Source organism: Chlamydotis macqueenii, chromosome 7, assembly GCF_036417535.1.
Source record: "Chlamydotis macqueenii isolate bChlMac1 chromosome 7, bChlMac1.mat, whole genome shotgun sequence".
Classification (NCBI taxonomy): Eukaryota; Metazoa; Chordata; class Aves; order Otidiformes; family Otididae; genus Chlamydotis; species Chlamydotis macqueenii.
Genome location: NC_141562.1, coordinates 31,586,110 through 31,604,068, shown reverse-complemented (window position 1 = coordinate 31,604,068; position 17,959 = coordinate 31,586,110). Strand labels below are relative to the sequence as shown.

Genomic DNA, 17,959 nt, shown 5'->3' with positions numbered 1-17,959 from the left:
AAAATGTAGATGTTCTATTTAAAATTTCTACTTTCTTCATATAATCATTTCATATAGAATTGCATTTTGTTACATTCATTTTGACTGTGAACATCTGTCTTTTGTTTCTAAACAATACATGATAAGCGCAAAAAGTCAGGTCATCGATCACTGAAGATTAATAGCTCAGAACAGCAGCTTTTGTGCTATCAAAACCAATTGTTACTACAGGCTAATAAAAAACATGTTTCTGGACATGTGTCACCACTTTGTGTCACAGCTGCAGAAAAGTTTAATGCAAACAGAATAAAGAAATGATACACTAGTTAAAGTAGCTCTATTTTAAAAAATTTGTTCCAACTACAAGCATATAATTTTTTTGATGTTATAAAAATGATTAATTAATTCTCTTTAATGTTCAGCTTTATGGATCTCAGTTGTTTGGTCTGGTGTTTTGTTTTGGTTTTTTTTTTGTTATAACAGCTTATAATAATTCCTACATATTTTCATTAAAATTAACAGTTTGTATGCCTGTTCCCCACAGAGAACTGCTATTAACAGATGTTGAAAGTGATACCCGTGATGGATCAGAGGCTGGGAAAGCTTTGAGGGCAGGTGGGCTTTCAGCTTTAGAAGACTGACACCTGGAAGTTTGAGAGTTTGACACCTAAACTTCCCAAAAAGTGAATGATTTCATCTGCTCTGAATAGTGAAAGTTCAGTCTACGCTAACCAAGGAAGTGCAGTTTTGAATCAACTAATTGTCAGGATGGAAACGACCCTGGGTGCACTAATCGCGAAATTGTTATGCGAAAGGGGGATGCTCCTTCCACCACCTTGATTTTGAACAAAATTAACTGTAGTTCATGTCCTCTTAGCTGATGATCTTAGTGCTAGTCTTATATATGGATACAGTCTAAGTTTATATACACAGAATTCAGGCACCGTGCACAGAATGCCCCATTTCAGAGTACAAAACCAGTTTAGGCAACATGTGCTTTGATGGTTAGTTCATCGAGAACAGTAGCTATGTGCGCGCAGGGAAAAACTATGAGATGCCTCAGTCTTCTAGAAAAAGCTTATTTACTCACTGATTCAAAAGTGAGTATTTGGCTCACTTAGGTCTAAAATCATGTGCAATAAACAGGGATACAAACATAAAACCTTATAATAAAGGCACAAAAGAAAGATTACAGGAATATAAAAATTAGCACAAGCATTTACGCTAAGAATGGCAATGAACCATCAGACAAGGAGTTTTTGTTGTGGGTTGCGGTTTTGGGGGGCTTTTTTTTTTTTTTTTTTTTTGCTTGGAGGGTTTTTTGGCTCTTGTTCTCTTTGATTTGGCCACTTCATGTTTGACAGAGTTGCACATCAGTCACCAAATGCTCTTTTGGATCTCACAGTATGAAGTCTGTAAGTTGATAGTCCACCTAGCATTCACAATTTTTCCATCGACTGAATGTGTTTTGGGGAGAAAAGCTTTGCCACGTATCTAGCTACTTAACGAATCCAGAACCTAGTAAACAAGAAAAAAAAAAAAAAAAAACAAGGGAATGTAAGTTGAACCCTACACAGAGAAACACTGGTTGCCAGTCTCAAAATAATAGTGTAAGTAACTTCCTTAGAAGCGTATCATGTAAATGAGGGAGTGCACTTGCATTAGATTTGGATTTTGAAAGGCCTTAGTGCTAGAGCGCTTCATGCTGCAACCCAGAGAGAGCATGGACCACTGTAGCGTAACAAGGACAGTATGAGGAACCCAAGCACTGGATCAACCCTTTTGCAGTACAAGTCAGGGCAAACGGACTTGCAAAGCTGCTCGCAGAGAGCGGCATGGCCCCTTCCTGCCCAGTTGTGTTAATTCCATTTTACAAAGGTCAGAATTAAACAAAAGTAGGTGAGACAACCTAAAGAGCATCTTACTGAGGCAGAGAAGTCATTATTATACAAAGCTTCCCAGGCTATCTGTATAACAGATGCAGTTTTTGCATGCATTTTTTAGGAAATATAGAGTCATAAAACATTAGAGTGAACAGAGCCAAGGAAAAGTCAAAGCTAAAAAAAGAAATATAGCATGAATACTCATAACAGCTGATGTCAACTGGTAATCAACTCTCTAAAACATCTCCAAAATTACTTGGATTAAGGTAGTATGAGATACAATTTCTCCTCCCCTCGCCCAAAAAATCACACACTAAAATGTCCTTTTCAAAAGCAAACTATAAATTCCATCTAAAACAAAACAATTATCACTTTCCTACTGCTCAGACTGCTGGTATGAACTACTTCCAACAACTAGGAATTACTAGAATACTTCAGCATGTTGTCAAAGAAAACAAATCCCTCAGCTGTACAGCTATTTTGTGATAGTCCTGAACAGTAACCAACGTGTCTCTCAGACACCCATCAGCGGTGGGACTTTCCCAACAGACAGAATCTTCAATTCCCATTTTAGCTGCAAATATTTACAAGGGTCAGGATTGCTGCAGAATCTGTTTGTAAACTTCTGAATCACAACTGAACAAAATTTTTTTCACCTTACTGGAAAAAAATCCTTTGATGATATCTTAAATGTAAGATTTTATGTCTTCTTCCAAAAGCTATTGCTCAGGCCAACAGCATCTGCCTAGTTTTGCCTGCTAAAGGAACATCATACAGCTCCCAATACTATGATATATCAGGCTCCAGGTGTTTTGAGACTGAAACTCAAGTCTAATGTCACTGTGCTATGATATTTACTAAATGATTCGTAGGAAGTAATTTTTTCTACTTTTAAATTTACTGTCACAGTCATAAAATATTTATATTCAGAATATTTAGGTTGATGCTTCCCCACACCTGCCCTATGCAATCCCAAACTACAGGTAATTTAAAAGCTATGTAGTGATAGCGATGAACTGAAAAACTAAGACTGCTGCTTTCTGTTCCCTTATTGCTTGTATAACTTTCTGAAACCTAGAAAAGTAAGTCTAAAGGGAAATTACCAGGTATTTTTCTGTCAACTAAGGAGACAACAGCATATTTTAGTTCAAAAGAGAAACCGAACATTAAACTGTTTTCCTTGTCATGCTAGCAACTTTTTCCTTTATGAAAGACAGGTTGCTTTGTGTAATATATAAAATTACATAATCTGCTGTAGTACAGTTTAATATACAAATGCTGTGCACTGTGCATGTATACACACATTTATACACACACGTGTGTATGCGTATATATATACACTGTAAGAATATGGCTGGGGAGCAAACAAAAAGACTGCCTGTTCACATTGTCCTGGGCACTATGGGTTACTTAGCACTCTCTGGATAGAAGAGGAAATTGCTTCTTTGGATGCAAATAAAAATTACAAGCTTTGCAAAAACTATTGGGAGCAACAGACAGGGCTGAGGGAGATGATGACAAGAAGCAGAAAACCTGAACAGGAGTAGAAACTAGGAGTTTCAGAAAAGAGGCCTACCTAATATCAAAGAGCAGAATCAAAACAAAATCAAAACACTGACTGCCCTTTGTGCTCTACAGGAACGGGGCTCTGTTCTTAATGGTGCCGATGGTAGCTTTCAACAGTATTTCTTTTGGAGAGACTGGGAAGGAAGAAAATCAGTATTCAGTTGCTCCATGGACTGTCATGACAAAAACATGTTACGAAGGTTGCTACTGCTGAGTACGTAGAAGTGTTTGTTTTTCTCTGTCATTGTTTCTATCTGTAAATCTCCCCAGTACACATCTTTCAAAGTTAGACAGAACCTAAAGCCCAAGGACATAATGTTCAATTAGCTGCCACAATGAGTTTAACATCTTTCTCATGTCTGTCTCATAGACACTAGAAGCAATGACTTCTGCCATCCTCAACCTCTCTTCTGAAAATCCCCACATCTCAAATGTCAGTTACTCACCAGAATAATCACATTCTTTGAGCAGCAAGATTGAACAACACGGATTTTTCTCCTGTTACTGAAGATATATCTTAGGTATCAACAAGTCACTTCTTTTAATAAAGAGAAAACAATCAAATATATATAGGCAACTATTTTTTCGCTGGGGCCAATTTCACCTAAGTCAAAGTACCTTAAAGCTAGTCTAAGAACTTAGTCTTTCACCAATGCCTGTCTTTTTTCTTCCAATCTCCTGAAGCACTTACTGTAGATACACTTAAGTTGGGTGGCTAATATGTAGATGCCAAAGTTCACATGGCACAAACTCAGGAAGTAGTATGTGTAGATGTACACACATATACAAACATATATAAATATAGGTGAAAAGTACCGAGTTACACAATGTGCTAAAGAAGCAAACACTGCAAAAAGGCATGCTGTTAGAGAGACTGATATTTTAGAAGAGCAGAAAAGCTCAGATTTACTCTGTCCTTCATACTCAACATACTGGAGGAACAAAAGCCTGGTTGCAGTGGATGCTACTGACTTGATGCACACATGGTGTACACTCACTAAGAACATGTTTGCTTTTGCTAATAGCTTGAAGATCTGGTTAAAAAAAAACAAATAAAGGTTTCCTGTAAAAAATTAACTTCACATTTTCAAACAGAATTATAACAAATCAAACATGGGGGGAAGCTGTTGCCTTTAGTAGTGAAAACGTCCAGCTGTGCGATGGCAGAGAAGGAGATAGATTTACAAAGGCAAGAGAAATACTACAGACTTGGTTAAAAAACTTCACCCATACAGCCCATCTGGTAGGAAGGTTTACAGAATGGTCATCAGTGTCTTAAACACTGCGCCTTTTAAGGCTGCTTAGAGACCGAGGGGTGCAAGTTAGAACACACTGTTCCTGCTGTGCTGGTTGTCACAGTTTTACTCCTACTGCAAAAGCAACAGCAATGGTAGTACAATTATGGGAAAACTGAATGCTGTTTGAGATGTTATCACCTTATGAAAAAGTGGCAATACAGCAAAGTGCTTACGTTATCTTATTATTAAATGTATTATACATTCACAGTGTGCGTCATAATTTACTGTAAAGAATTCTCTCCTGGCATCTCAAACATTTTAAGAATAATTTTTAAAAATACCATGCATAAAGAAAATGACAAGATGACAAGTAGCTAAAGTATTTTTTAACACTGACAACTAAGTAGATGATTAATAAGTTTGAAATTAATGCTAAAAAAATGCTGCCAAGATGAAAAAATTGTTCCAAGCAATCTCCCATACTGTTTTCTTCTGTTACTTTATGCTGCAGTCTTTAATACACGTTTAACTCTATTTCTTCTAGAGTTTCTATTAAAAATCACATATTTCCTAGTCACGCAGTACATGACAGAACAAGACCTTGAAAAAAATATAACACTAAGTGAAACCACCAAGACAGCAAGCCAGTATCTCTTCCCATCTACAGAGCTGTTTTATTTCCAAAATCCATCAATATTTAATAATTCATTTTCTATTACTGAATTTTGATATTCATGCCTTAAAAGTTGTACCTCAAATCGGACTCGAGCAGAACTAAAAAAAAAAGAAAAAAAATATGAATCAAAGTGATTGGGAATATCTACCCTCCAACTCTTCAATATCTCAGACTGCAAAGTTTCTTGGGTTTCCCACGTCTGGAGAGCTTTACCTGCTCAGAAGCAAACAAGGCTGAGCTGTGCATCTCTCATTTAAGCCTCACCACAATACAGTGCTGAGTGTGCCTTATGCTGCTAAATCACTAGAGTGTTTGATTCCTTAAATATTTCTTGCACAGACTGACAGGACTGCATTTTAGCACTGCAAGGGCTGCTCATGCATTTGCACTCAAAATCAGTCAGATAAAAGGGGTAAAAAGAACTGGAGCTTAGTCTGGAACCCAAAATCTGTCCCTTGCTAGAGCGCTCTATTCCCTTGTGTTCAGAATTCACCTCTGATGTTCCTCTTACTTTCTTGCATATTGAGCCAGCTCTTAAAAAGCATGCTGTAACTTTAGGTAGTAACATTGATGGTTCTATCGCTTTACACTTTTCTCTGCGTTACAGGAGCTTTAGTTTACAAACCTTAAGCACGAGCACAGGGTCTGGACTTCCTAATTTGTTCACTGGGTATCATTTATTTCCAACAAAGTATGCAAATATTTTTCTGTTACTTAAAATATATCATAATGTAAGGTAACAAATTAATTTCATTTTATATTTTGGCTACCTGTTTCACATAACAGACATAACTACCTGAAATAATTTTTAATTAGTGTAAGAACATAACTGTAATAAATTACAGTCACAGAACTAGAGAAGTTTGAAAATGTTAAAAATACAGTGTAGGTGATAATGCAGATTTTGTAAGATCTTTTTTACAGTTTTCTCCCAGTGTACACCACTTTGCCCCCCAACTGCAGAGACCAAGTACAACCTCTTTCCTCAACTTCAACCGCTCTCCAATTCACAACCAAGTTACACCCTTGTAACTATAGCAACTTGTTATATGCAAAATATTATAGTATTACAGATGTACTTTAAGACCTATAGTCATTATCTTGTCACTCCTTCAAAAAGTTTTCAATCTGGATCCTCAAGGAAATAACTGAGGAGCTTTGAGGAGAAAACGCACCACACGCTCAGTCTCAATCCTCATACAGAAGGATGAGTCCTAGTAGAAGAGAAACGTTGGTAGGATCCAGCCAGAAACTCAGCTGTCAGCAGCAAAGTGACACTGACAGGACTACACAGATAACTTTTTTTTCAGTTTTTTTTTTTTTTTCTTTGATTGGCTATTCCATGCCATTTCCTGTCTCATTTTCTAATTATTTCAGTCACACTCAAGTTCAGCTTCTGACTGAACTTCTCTTTCTTCCACTCATATAATTTCCGGATGCTTTTACTGTAACTATGGTTTTAATTTGCAGCTATTTTCAACTTTTTCTGTGTTACCAAAACCATTACCAGAATGAAGGAGGAAAAAAAAAAATAGAACACTCTATATTTGCACACTACCCAATCTCAACTATGGTTCCAAAATCCTCTTAAATCCAAGTAAAATTGATTTGACTTATCTACGGATCACAGGTATTTTTTTCCTGCAGAAATCCCTGGTCCAGAATTTGGGCACCTCTACCACAGGAACAAAAATCATGATACTGAAGAAAAAATCTAACAGTTCATAATGACTACATTCATCAAAAAAAAAAGTCTTAAAGACTTAAACAGATTCATGGGCTCTATACTACAAAACATAATATACCAAATGCACATAAAGCCTCAAAATAATTATCATCTTTAGTTTTTAAAGCATTCTTTAGTCTAAATAGCTCCTGTTAAAAGTATGTCTACCAATAAAAATACATACTTTTACAGACTAGGGTTGAAAAAACAAGTCATAAAACTTATAATTTTACTGGTCTTATAAATTGATTTTAGCCATGATTGCACTGCGCATAATTCACTAAAGGTGGTGGAATGTTTATTTGGTTGATAGCTAATGTATCCCTGAAGAATAAAGGCTATATTAACCTATCATTTTGCCATAAAGGTGGTATAGACAGCAAAAGAACATTTTGTCAACTTCAGGAAATAAGAGAACTATTAAGAATTATTTAAAGCGTCATAAAGCACCAGCAAAATGTGCAATTGTCAATAGGGTAGACATTAATCTTTCCATCCCCTTGAATACACTTTCTACATACTGTGCTTGAGTTTACCAGATGTGCAGCTTTATGCATTGACTACTGTATGTTAAAGTGCTGAGGAACAAGTGAACCCTTTAAATGAATAAATATTCCTTGAGAAGCAAAGGTCTAGTTAAAGAAACATTAATAACAGAAGAAAAAGTGATGGCTAAAAACTTTCTAGCACCCTCCTAGATTCGATCTCAACTACCTCAATGACTTTTCATATTGAATACATCCCACCTTCCCCAATTTAGTTAAAAGGGAAGGAGTTCTCATCAACTATAAAATCACTCATGCAAGTGAAAAAGCAGCCCTGCAGCAATATACAAAAACCATCTGGAGTACGGGACTTCATTCTCTTTCACTTCAAGAATCCTCCAACGCAGCAATTACAAAATTAAATAGATTTAATAGGTTAGGGTACCTTACAATCCTCAGTGTACCAGGCATTTCTGTTTGAACAATACATGAACCAGATCTGTGGTTCTATTAAATGCATAATTTTTCTACTAGCATCACACATTTATACAAATCAGTGCTATCAAGCATTACGGCTGCATCTTTAAATTACTATCATTTTCTTCGAGTATCCAGACCAAACAACTGCAAAATAACTATTGCGAATGAAAAGTTTCTTTTAAAAATATTAATCTGATTTTGAATCATTAATTTATCTGATCAACTCACCTGTTGAATAAAACATTTAACCTTTAAAGAAAAGTTAATGTCACGGTACATTAAAAAAAAAGTTAAAGCTACATTGCATAAAATGTAATTTCATTTTTTTTTCCTCGTAGTAGAACAACTTACCTGTACACTGTCCTCCATTTGTGGGATCCCCATAATATCCTGGCATGCACGTTTCACATTGTTTTCCTGTTGTTAAGTTTTTACATTGATCACAGACATTACTGTTGATGCAGGTGCTGTGGCCGTTACACTGGCAAGCTAGAATATAACATTTTAAAAGCCATTACTAAATTGCTCTTGGGAACAGAATCATTCATATGTAATTACAAATTTGCAGTAGAATATAATTCTGAGGAGCTTAATCCTGACTAATAATCAGCATGTATATTTGTGCTTTGACACAGAACCTCTTTAAAAGAGCATCGTGACAAGACATGAATTCATGCGAAAAACCACAGAAGTTGACTATGCAGTGATGTGTGAGTTTAAGATGTGAGAGTCTTTTTTTGTCATTGTGAATGACTGAATCCAGTCCTTACAGCATTAAAATGCTGCCCAGCCACTTAAAAAACCTGTTAAGAGGCAGCAAGTCACCCACTGAGACCAACTGAAAACCTCCATACCTACATGCAATCCACTAAGAAGCATTTGAAAGGCCACTGCAATGGAGAACATGAACAACACACACTCAAATTTATATCTACTGGGGAGAGAGAACATATAAAAAACCTCCAAAGACTGTCTTATTTGTAACAGTTCTGACCCTCACAGTAGCTTTGGCATACTAAGAGGTTTTAGGGACACCAGGATCACATCGAACAGCTTCAATCCCTCCTCACTACAGTCAACTTCGGTGAAAGTAGAAAAATTGGATTCCTATTGACATAAATTTTTTACACCTGATTTTAAAAGCATAAAATTGCTTTTCATCAAACACCACCACTGGAAGCCACTGATCTGGCACCACACCTCCACTTCAGCGCTCCATGTTTTGGAGAAACTCAAAATACTGATCACTACTGCAGCAAAATCACAACGTGAATTCTGTCAGAATCATTGATCCTGCTACCAGAGGTTCTGAAGGATGACCTCCCAATAGAGTGAGACCTCAGAGCCCATAGTACTCAGTAGATTAGCAATCTGTCAATTACAGCAGCTTGTCAAATGTCAGACTATGTCAAACGTCAATTCTTTACTGGCAAAGGGCATGCAAGACTCAGCAGAGCACAGCTATCTCAGCAAGATTTTAAAAAAAAAAAAAAATTGGATGTCAGTGACTGGTGTCTTGGCTAGGGAAAAAAAAAATATATTCTCACTGCAAGATTTAAGTTTTTAGAGCTTTCTTAGAATTTAGTAACTTAATACATTTACAATCATTGCCAGGCTTGGCTCATAAAACATTAAATCTCCCAAGTCTATAATCTCTTCCTTTTTCTGTAGCTATGCCTATAGAATCTTGTAAACAAGGATCAAACACTTCTGTACTATTGGATGTTTTCTCACTGTCTTGAATAAATCTTAGAAATTACAAGTTTTCCTCTTCCTAAGAATACTTGATATTTAGACAACTTACGGTGTCTCTTCCTTCAGGTAGTTTGCTGCCTTTCTCAGAAAAAGCTACACGAAAATACCATGAATTGTAGATGCATTTTGGGTTTTCTTCATATGTCTTACACATTAAGTTAGTTAAAGCAAAGGTTAAAAAAAACAAGCAGCCCAATAAACCAAATGTAAACATAGGACATTAAGTAAGTGTTCTGTTGGAGTAAAGTACAATTGCCTAGATAAGACTGTATCATAGTGTAGGAAAAATGGTTCATTCTGGTATTCTCTAGCTACTGCTCCTCTATTCTCCCTTACACTTAGGTTTGTGTTTCTTAATTTTTGTCTTATTAAAAGGATAACAAAAGCAACCTTAATCAAATTTTTAATTGCAAATTTCAGTTCGCTGCAAGTTGTAATATTATCTGGTGATATATAATAGCTCTTAATTCTTACATTTTGTTAAGGCAAAGAAAATAGAAGAGATTTTAAATCAAATTTTTAAAAAATCATATATACAATAAGAACCAATACAATCCACAATTAATCTGGCACAACATTTCAAAATGTTATTATGTATTTGCTAATTTTCCTAAAAATATGAATCTCATGGAGAAAAGCCTAAAGCCAGAAGAATTGCATAATTCAACAACTTTCTGTGATACAGATGAGAGCAAGCTGTAGACATCAGTATTAAATAATTAAAACAATAATTAAAATGAGAGACTATAATGATCATTTAAGTAAGAACTAAGACTTAAATTTTTAAAAGTCATTTTTTCTTTAAGTTATTTTAATGTACATCATTGAGAGGAACAGAGTAATTTTCCTCACACATACAAATGTGATTTAGTTGAATCTTCAGTAAGGCTGCCCTGGAGATAAGTAATTTTATGTCTAATTTGCTTCTGACCTCTGTGTTGAAATGTTGGTGATGCTGACAATTGTTGATAATTACAGTTTTAAGAAAATACTTAATACTAGGAAAACACATTAAAAGGATGTCTGCATTACAATCTGGATCTAGGTTAAAGATACACATTCTAGTTTTAAACAAACTAGTTAGAATCGATTCACACTGCTTTTCAGAAGATAAATTTAGGCTTTAAAGAAACTTGGGCTTGCAAACTGCTCCTCTTGTGAGAGGAAATGCCAACACTATTTATTTTTCTTCTTTTTTAATATAATACATTTGCCATTTTATTTATAATAATAGTTCAGTTACCATATAACTCTGAAAAAATTAAAATGTATTCATATCAAAAGAAATACTATGACAGTCGCTTTGAAGACTACTGATTTGAAGATGACCAGTCACAAAAAAAAAAACCCAAACAAATAAACAAAACAAAAAAAAAAAAAAACAAAAAAAACCCCAAACATTTTTATGCTACCTGGTGAATACTAGTTGTAAAGATTTGGAGAAAGAAAATGAGAATTAATTTAAAATACTTATTGCCCAGAGGCACTATAACGAGCATGGGTATGAACTACAAGGAAAACTAAGTGCATACATGAATGAACATGAATGGTTTAGCCAACTATTCATCAATGTGGCAGAATAATCTTCACACTACATGTTATAATCCACTTTTTTTTTATTATTTTCATCCAAACTACAAACTGTTCAGTAGGCTTATATAGACTTAGAATGAATTCTATCTTATTTCAAGTACACAGACTGAAATGAATGGAAGCAGACCTTACCTGGACACTGGATAAAAGACCACTCATAATTTTTCTCTTTTGGACAAAGACCAGCATCAAGCACCATTTCACTGGAGTGCGTGCCAACAGGCTTCATTGGGCCTCTTGATGATCCTTCCAAACATTGTCCTTTTCCAGTGTTACTGGGATCATTACACCATCCACACCCAGGCTGTTCCAAACACTGTCCACAGGTCCTCAGTCCAGAGCAGTTTTGAGCTTTATTACATGGAATACAATATTAATGCAAGGGTTTTTTTGTTTTGAGTATTGGGGTTTGTTTTTTTGTTTGGGGGGTGGGAGGTGTGTTTGTTTTTAGTAAGATGGTAGGATTTTAAAACAGCTGATGAAAAAAACAGTTTTGCATGTCTATTTTCTTGTGCAAACTAAAAGATAGCAGTAACATTAGTAAGAATATTATCATTTTCTTTAAAGTTGTACTTCTTCACAGATCACAAAATACACAGAAGCTGTCTGTTGCATCACAATGCAACAATAAAGAATTAAAATAAACAAAGATAAGGAGACAAAAAAATAATATTCCACATCTTCATTAAATCCCATGATAAAAATATATATTCTGTACTTCATATATATTATAGGATATATATATATATAACTAATTTTACAGATACAAACAGCCCTTCCAGTAGGAAAACTCCAGAATTCAAGACAAGGTAAGTAATCCAAACAAGAGTAATCACAATAATTAAAAAAAAAAAAAGGTGATAATTAAAATTAAAACCAAAAATTTGAGTATGAAGTATCCCAGGATCACACCTCAGTATTTATCTACAAACATGACTCAGTCTTCTTACATAGAACTTTTGAAACAAACTAGCATACTACACATCTTTCAAAAAAAAAAAAAAAAAAAAAAAAAAGGATTCTTAAGCTACAAGCCATAATTCAATCTCTTAACTGAACTATACCTTAAGAGTCTCATCCGTTAATTAGTTTTCATTTTTTAATTTGCGTACTAAGAACCAAATCTCCTCCAGTTCTTTTATACTCTTTATTTAAATTTAATTTTCATAGAAACAGTCTTCCTCATATTTTAAGAAATCTCTTTAGAACTAACTAAAATTAATATTCTGAAGTAACTGTCATTTCTTATTAATAACAAATTAGCATCTTCAGGAATACCATTAGAGTTCACAAGTTTATTTGAGCTTTTTCTGATACATCTTAATTTTATTTTTAATTAATGCTGTAAAACTGAACGAAATTAACATCAGAATCATTTGAACACTGATCACTATGGGTCCCTGTCTCTTCTGACATTAACTTTGTAGATAAATATAAAAAACATTAAAAGCATACAGGAACTTCAGGAACATCCTACCAGGAAGCCAAAAATAGTCTAAGTTTCTTTTTAAAAAGAAAGTATTTCAAAGGTTTGTAGGGTTTTTTTGGAAGACACTCAAATGGCTTCTACGTGAGTGTAACATCTGAATTTAGCTCAGCAGCAGCCAGGACATTATGTCCAACCAATATTCACGTTCACAGCTACCTAGACCCCTCTCCTCCCTAAAGGCAATACGTGCATCATAGAATCATAGAATGGTTAGGGTTGGAAGGGACCTTCAAAGGCCACCTAGTCCAACTCCCCTGCAAGGAGCAGGGACATCTCCAACCAGATCAGCTTGGCTGACGCTCTGAGCAACCTGGCCTTGAGTGTTTCCAGGGATGGGGCATCCACCACCTCTCTGGGCAACCTGTGCCAGTGTTCTACAACCCTCAGTGTAAAAAATATTTTCCATGCTATAAAGGCTATACTAAGCAGAACAATTTCATTTCCAATTAAATAAACTCACAGCAGAAAAAAAAGCTAGTTACTCTGACCTCATTAACTATTAAAATTGTTTAAAAGTTGTGACAGTTGTCAGAGAAAAAATACTCCAGTTATCTAAAGTTACACGTATATAAAAAGAAAACAGGCAACTAAGAACCTGAATAAGACCTCAAAGGGACTTTAACAGTACAAAAAGCTGGAGCATGAGGTTTTGTATCACCGGACTTGGAAGAATCCAAACAGGAGGAAATGTTTCCAAAAATATCAAAAGTAGGGTGGTGGGAAGAGCTCAAATGTTTTCGGAAAACAACATCAATCATGTTACACAAATCAGTTTTAAACCAGACCTCATCAGATCTGAAGCTGAACGATAAAAATTTTTTGGTTTTTTAATACCTTAGAAGACCAGCAGAAAAATAAAGACCACCATTACATACTGGCTGGTTTGCTCTTTCAGAGATGCACTGATAATCCAAACAATTCTCATGTTGCTATTTACAAATCTAGGAAAAAACAGCGCTGAAGTATCAGCTGCACCATCTTCATGGAAGATAAAACAGAATCAAAAGTTAAAATCCTCAAATATTCTTCTGTATTGGCATTCAGATTTAAAACTGAAGACAGCTAACTCAGAAGTTACTGTTTATGGAAGAAGGGGATATTCAAGCAGAATCTTTTTTTTTCTTTGAAATTCTAAAGGTGGTCCAAGATTGTTCAAGTGTCACATATTCAAAAGTCATATAGATGGAAGATGTGTGGAAGACACATCTTGACAAGCAAGTATTAAAATGACAAAACGTCACCAATAAAAGAGTTCTTCATTTTCATTCCAAGTTGTGAAAATAAATGTGCAGTTCTCAGTTGTTACACTTTTTCTTACAAATCACACTGGCTTGTGGGAAGTTATTTTTTTTCCATTCAGAGCAAAAGACGTAAAAACTCAGATATCAGTCATTCAGAATAAAAATAAAATTTAAAGAGGATTTTTTAAATAAGGTATAGTTATATTCCATTCTTCAAGCAAGTAGAAACACTATCCCCACTGATAAGAGAATCCACTTAATATTTCATTACGTCAAGCTGCAATAAGAATATGTCTGCCTAATAAAATGTACAAGTAATTTAGACTGAAACAATGTCTGCATCATGTTTCATTTGGAAATTCATTTTGTTGTTTAATAAAAAATATCTAATGCTTTAAACTCAAAAAAAAAAAAAAAAAACACATCCCATCTGCTTAGACACAGAATCTTGTTTTTCTTTCATTTGTTGAATTAAGTAAATACATTTTCATACACAACTACCTTTACATAATGATGAACGGGTATATAGCAAATCCCATTTGCCTTATTTAATATAAATTTTTTCAGACCTGACAAAAATGACAATTAAATTAAAAACAAGTTTTTGTGTTCCCCAAACAAACTGAATCTGCATGATGTGCAAATACTATACAAACACAAAAACAGAATTAAAAGTTCAGGCTGAAATAATATATGCTATTTTAAAAACCTAAGCATCATTCATGTGCTGCTCCATTTTATCTAAAATTTTCTATCTACTTATCTTCTGCCACAACTCACTATCAATATTTTATAAGTTGGAAAATTAATTCCTTACAGGACTGAAAAAAACTTTAGTGAACTGTTATGAGAGAGAAACCTTTCAATAATTACACTATTATTATTCCATGGCCATTATTTGATACACTAATGCTGGTCATACAAAAAAAACATTTTAAAATAAAAAAAAAATTACTCTAAGTACTTTTTACTATCTCTTTTAACCAACTAAATATGTTTCATTATAAAAGAATTACCAATATTTTGTCTGTATGTAGAAAATACATATACAATACTGACTGCTCACATTAGTAGCTATATAAGGTGATTCATCCGAAATTTTTTTTCTCTTCACTGAATGTACTGAATCCTATTCATATAGATGCTCTTTTGAGCGCAGAAAAAAATACAACAGTATATTTAACAGGATTAACATAAAGATACTCACGGGAGCATGTGGCAGTTTGCCATTCTAGACACTGTCCATATGGGAAGGAGATTATATAGGCATTTGAGTCAACACATCGCTTTGTACTGCTGCACCACATGCATTCCATACCATTGCTCGTGCAGTTAGAACACGTTGTTCGCAAGGAACACGGCTTTTTGCACGGTCTGGCATTCTGGTTGGGACTAACTGGAAAAGAGATACAAACATTTGGAATTTTGAACACAATTGCAACCTCCTTTTTCTTTAATCATACATTCCATTAGAAAAATTATTTTTAAAGTGAAACTTGTTGCTTCCTTAATTAGCTATAAACAATTTAGTCCAAACTTACAGTGCAGTATAATAATATTTTATAAAAATCATGAAGTAATAAACAGCATGAGTCATACTAGAACTCTAAAAGGGTCAATTTAAAAATTTTCAAGGCAATTTCATCTATATACTGAAATAGTTAATTTAATATTCATTGCCTGGTAACATCAGCTTGCTTACTTGTACATCTATGACATAAAATAAGTCTCAAACTTCTAAAGTACAGTAGAGTTCTAGGTATATTGCTCTCATTAGTTTAAGAGTGTAAAAGCAGCAAATATTCCACTTATGACTTAATCCCTAAAATCTGGCCTTATAGTGTACATAAAGTCACTAGAATCCAAAGGTAAAGTAACAAAAGAAATATTGTTCAATGCAAAACAGATTTGGTTGAGAAGGTTTTTTTGATTGGTTGGTTTCTGATTTTTATTTATTTTTCTCTGCTAGAGACTATATTTTGACTAGGTTAGTTGTGTATGTCGTGTCAAAAAGTTGTAACACACAAAAATAATTTGTATACCTGAATTCCTGATTTTTGCTTTGATTTGAAAAAAAAAAAAAAAAAAAATCTCTGAAGTGTACAAGACTATAGCAGTTCTTAGGTAGAAACACAAAAGTATACATAACAGTATATTTCCCATACAGAAGTGCCTTGTGAAACATTGGGATTAAGCTCTCCTATATGTATTGCCATGCTTTTGTATATTATTGACTCATCTTGAATACAAGACAAGTTCTCAAGCCATTCTCCTCCGCTCATATAGTATGCCAAATCACTTAACCAAGGCTGTTCTTGGATGCGACCTATTATATACGTATTAAAGCCGCAGTCTGCAATTAATAAAAAAAATACTAAGAAGAAAATAAAGAAAATGAAGGATTGGTACGATCATACTTTGATTATGCAAGTTAACAAGTCTGACAATTTCACAGCAAAATCATCAGATTCACAGGCAACATTCCCAATACACCAACAATGCAGCTATTTTCCTGTTTTTTTGCAAATAATGCACAAAATAAGTCTGAAGGGGAAATTTAAAGAACTTCATATGCTTAACTTCACAGCTGTGAAGAGAAACAAAAGACAGTTTGAGCATGAACACGCTAATTTGAACTCTCAAGTGACTATTTGCCACAGTAATCTTTACACATAAAGAAACCTAAAAGACAGAAACAAGAGTTGTGGTTTCATCCGTCTTTTAGACCATTAAAATGTTTATTGATGTTCAGTTCAATTCAAAAAGAAAACCTCAGCTTTGCTGAACACCTCCACAGACACTTTCATGCTACAGTCACTGTTGGCACTAACTACCAGTCATGTAGAGGCAATTTATAAGACTTCTGGTGTAATGCAAACTAAGTCATGTAAGCTAGTTCACAAATAAATATTTCCTGCTTTAGGAATATTATTTGGTTTTGAGATTAAAGCTTCATATAGTTAAAAAAAAAAAAATGTAAAGTTTTTTTTTTTATTATTTAAACCAAATTGTCCAAAAATCCCTCTTAGCCAAATGAAAATCCAAACAGCTTGCTAATCATGACAGTAACAGTAACTGAATATAAGAGATTGCTTACCAACAGGTTTTTCACACACAAGGCCATCTGCCATTGCAGTGCACGGATTCGCTTTCAGGCCTGCCACCTCAGCTCTTTCTAGATATGCACAGAAGCCAGAGTCATTTGGCTCTCCAGGAAGCCACTGTAGAGTTGTATTTGTAAAAGGAGACATGTCATCCCATCCCCAGTAGGAGATGTTGATCTTGCGTAAACCTACCCAAGGTGAAATTTTCTATGAATCAGAAAGAAAAAAAGTGACATAATTAGTTACGTGTTGGTGGTTTTTTTACGTTAAAACATTTCAAACAACAGATCAACAGCAAGAATTTCACATTTTGAGATCATTTATCCTGTTCTTCTCTCACTTAATCATCTCACCAGTCATTGCCCATATAGTTTTTCCTCTTAAAATTGTTCTAAAAAAAAACCAAAAAAAAACCAAAAAAAAACCAAAACCCAAAACAAACAACACACAATCACCAAACACCACCCACTATATGCTTCCATTCTACTAAAAATCTGTGTTTGTTCTATTCAGAGTCAATCCTGATTATTATTATTATTATTATTATTTGATACAGAGTCAAAAATCAGGCCATAATGAAATTGTAGGGGTTTTTTTCTAGTGGCTACTATACTGATTACTAGTTGTTAGACCAATGTGGGTAAGATGATACCTACACATTAACAGCAATTCACAGAAATCAAAGTTCATGGTCCACATGCATCAGAAAATATTAGATATTTATAGAATCATAGAATCATTAGG

General features: G+C 34.4%; 1 protein-coding gene across 1 annotated transcript in view; it reads right to left on the bottom strand.

The window, feature by feature from the left end:
* Positions 1 to 17,959, bottom strand: part of ATRNL1 (attractin like 1) — a 490,222-nt gene that overhangs the window by 362,117 nt on the left and 110,146 nt on the right. Inside the window, exons 16-19 of the mRNA XM_086752524.1 lie at positions 17,209 to 17,422; positions 15,319 to 15,507; positions 11,514 to 11,732; positions 8,385 to 8,522 (exon numbers count right to left, since the gene is read on the bottom strand). Of these exons, the coding sequence (XP_086608650.1) occupies positions 8,385 to 8,522; positions 11,514 to 11,732; positions 15,319 to 15,507; positions 17,209 to 17,422 (760 nt within the window). The remainder of the gene's footprint in view (positions 1 to 8,384; positions 8,523 to 11,513; positions 11,733 to 15,318; positions 15,508 to 17,208; positions 17,423 to 17,959) is intronic.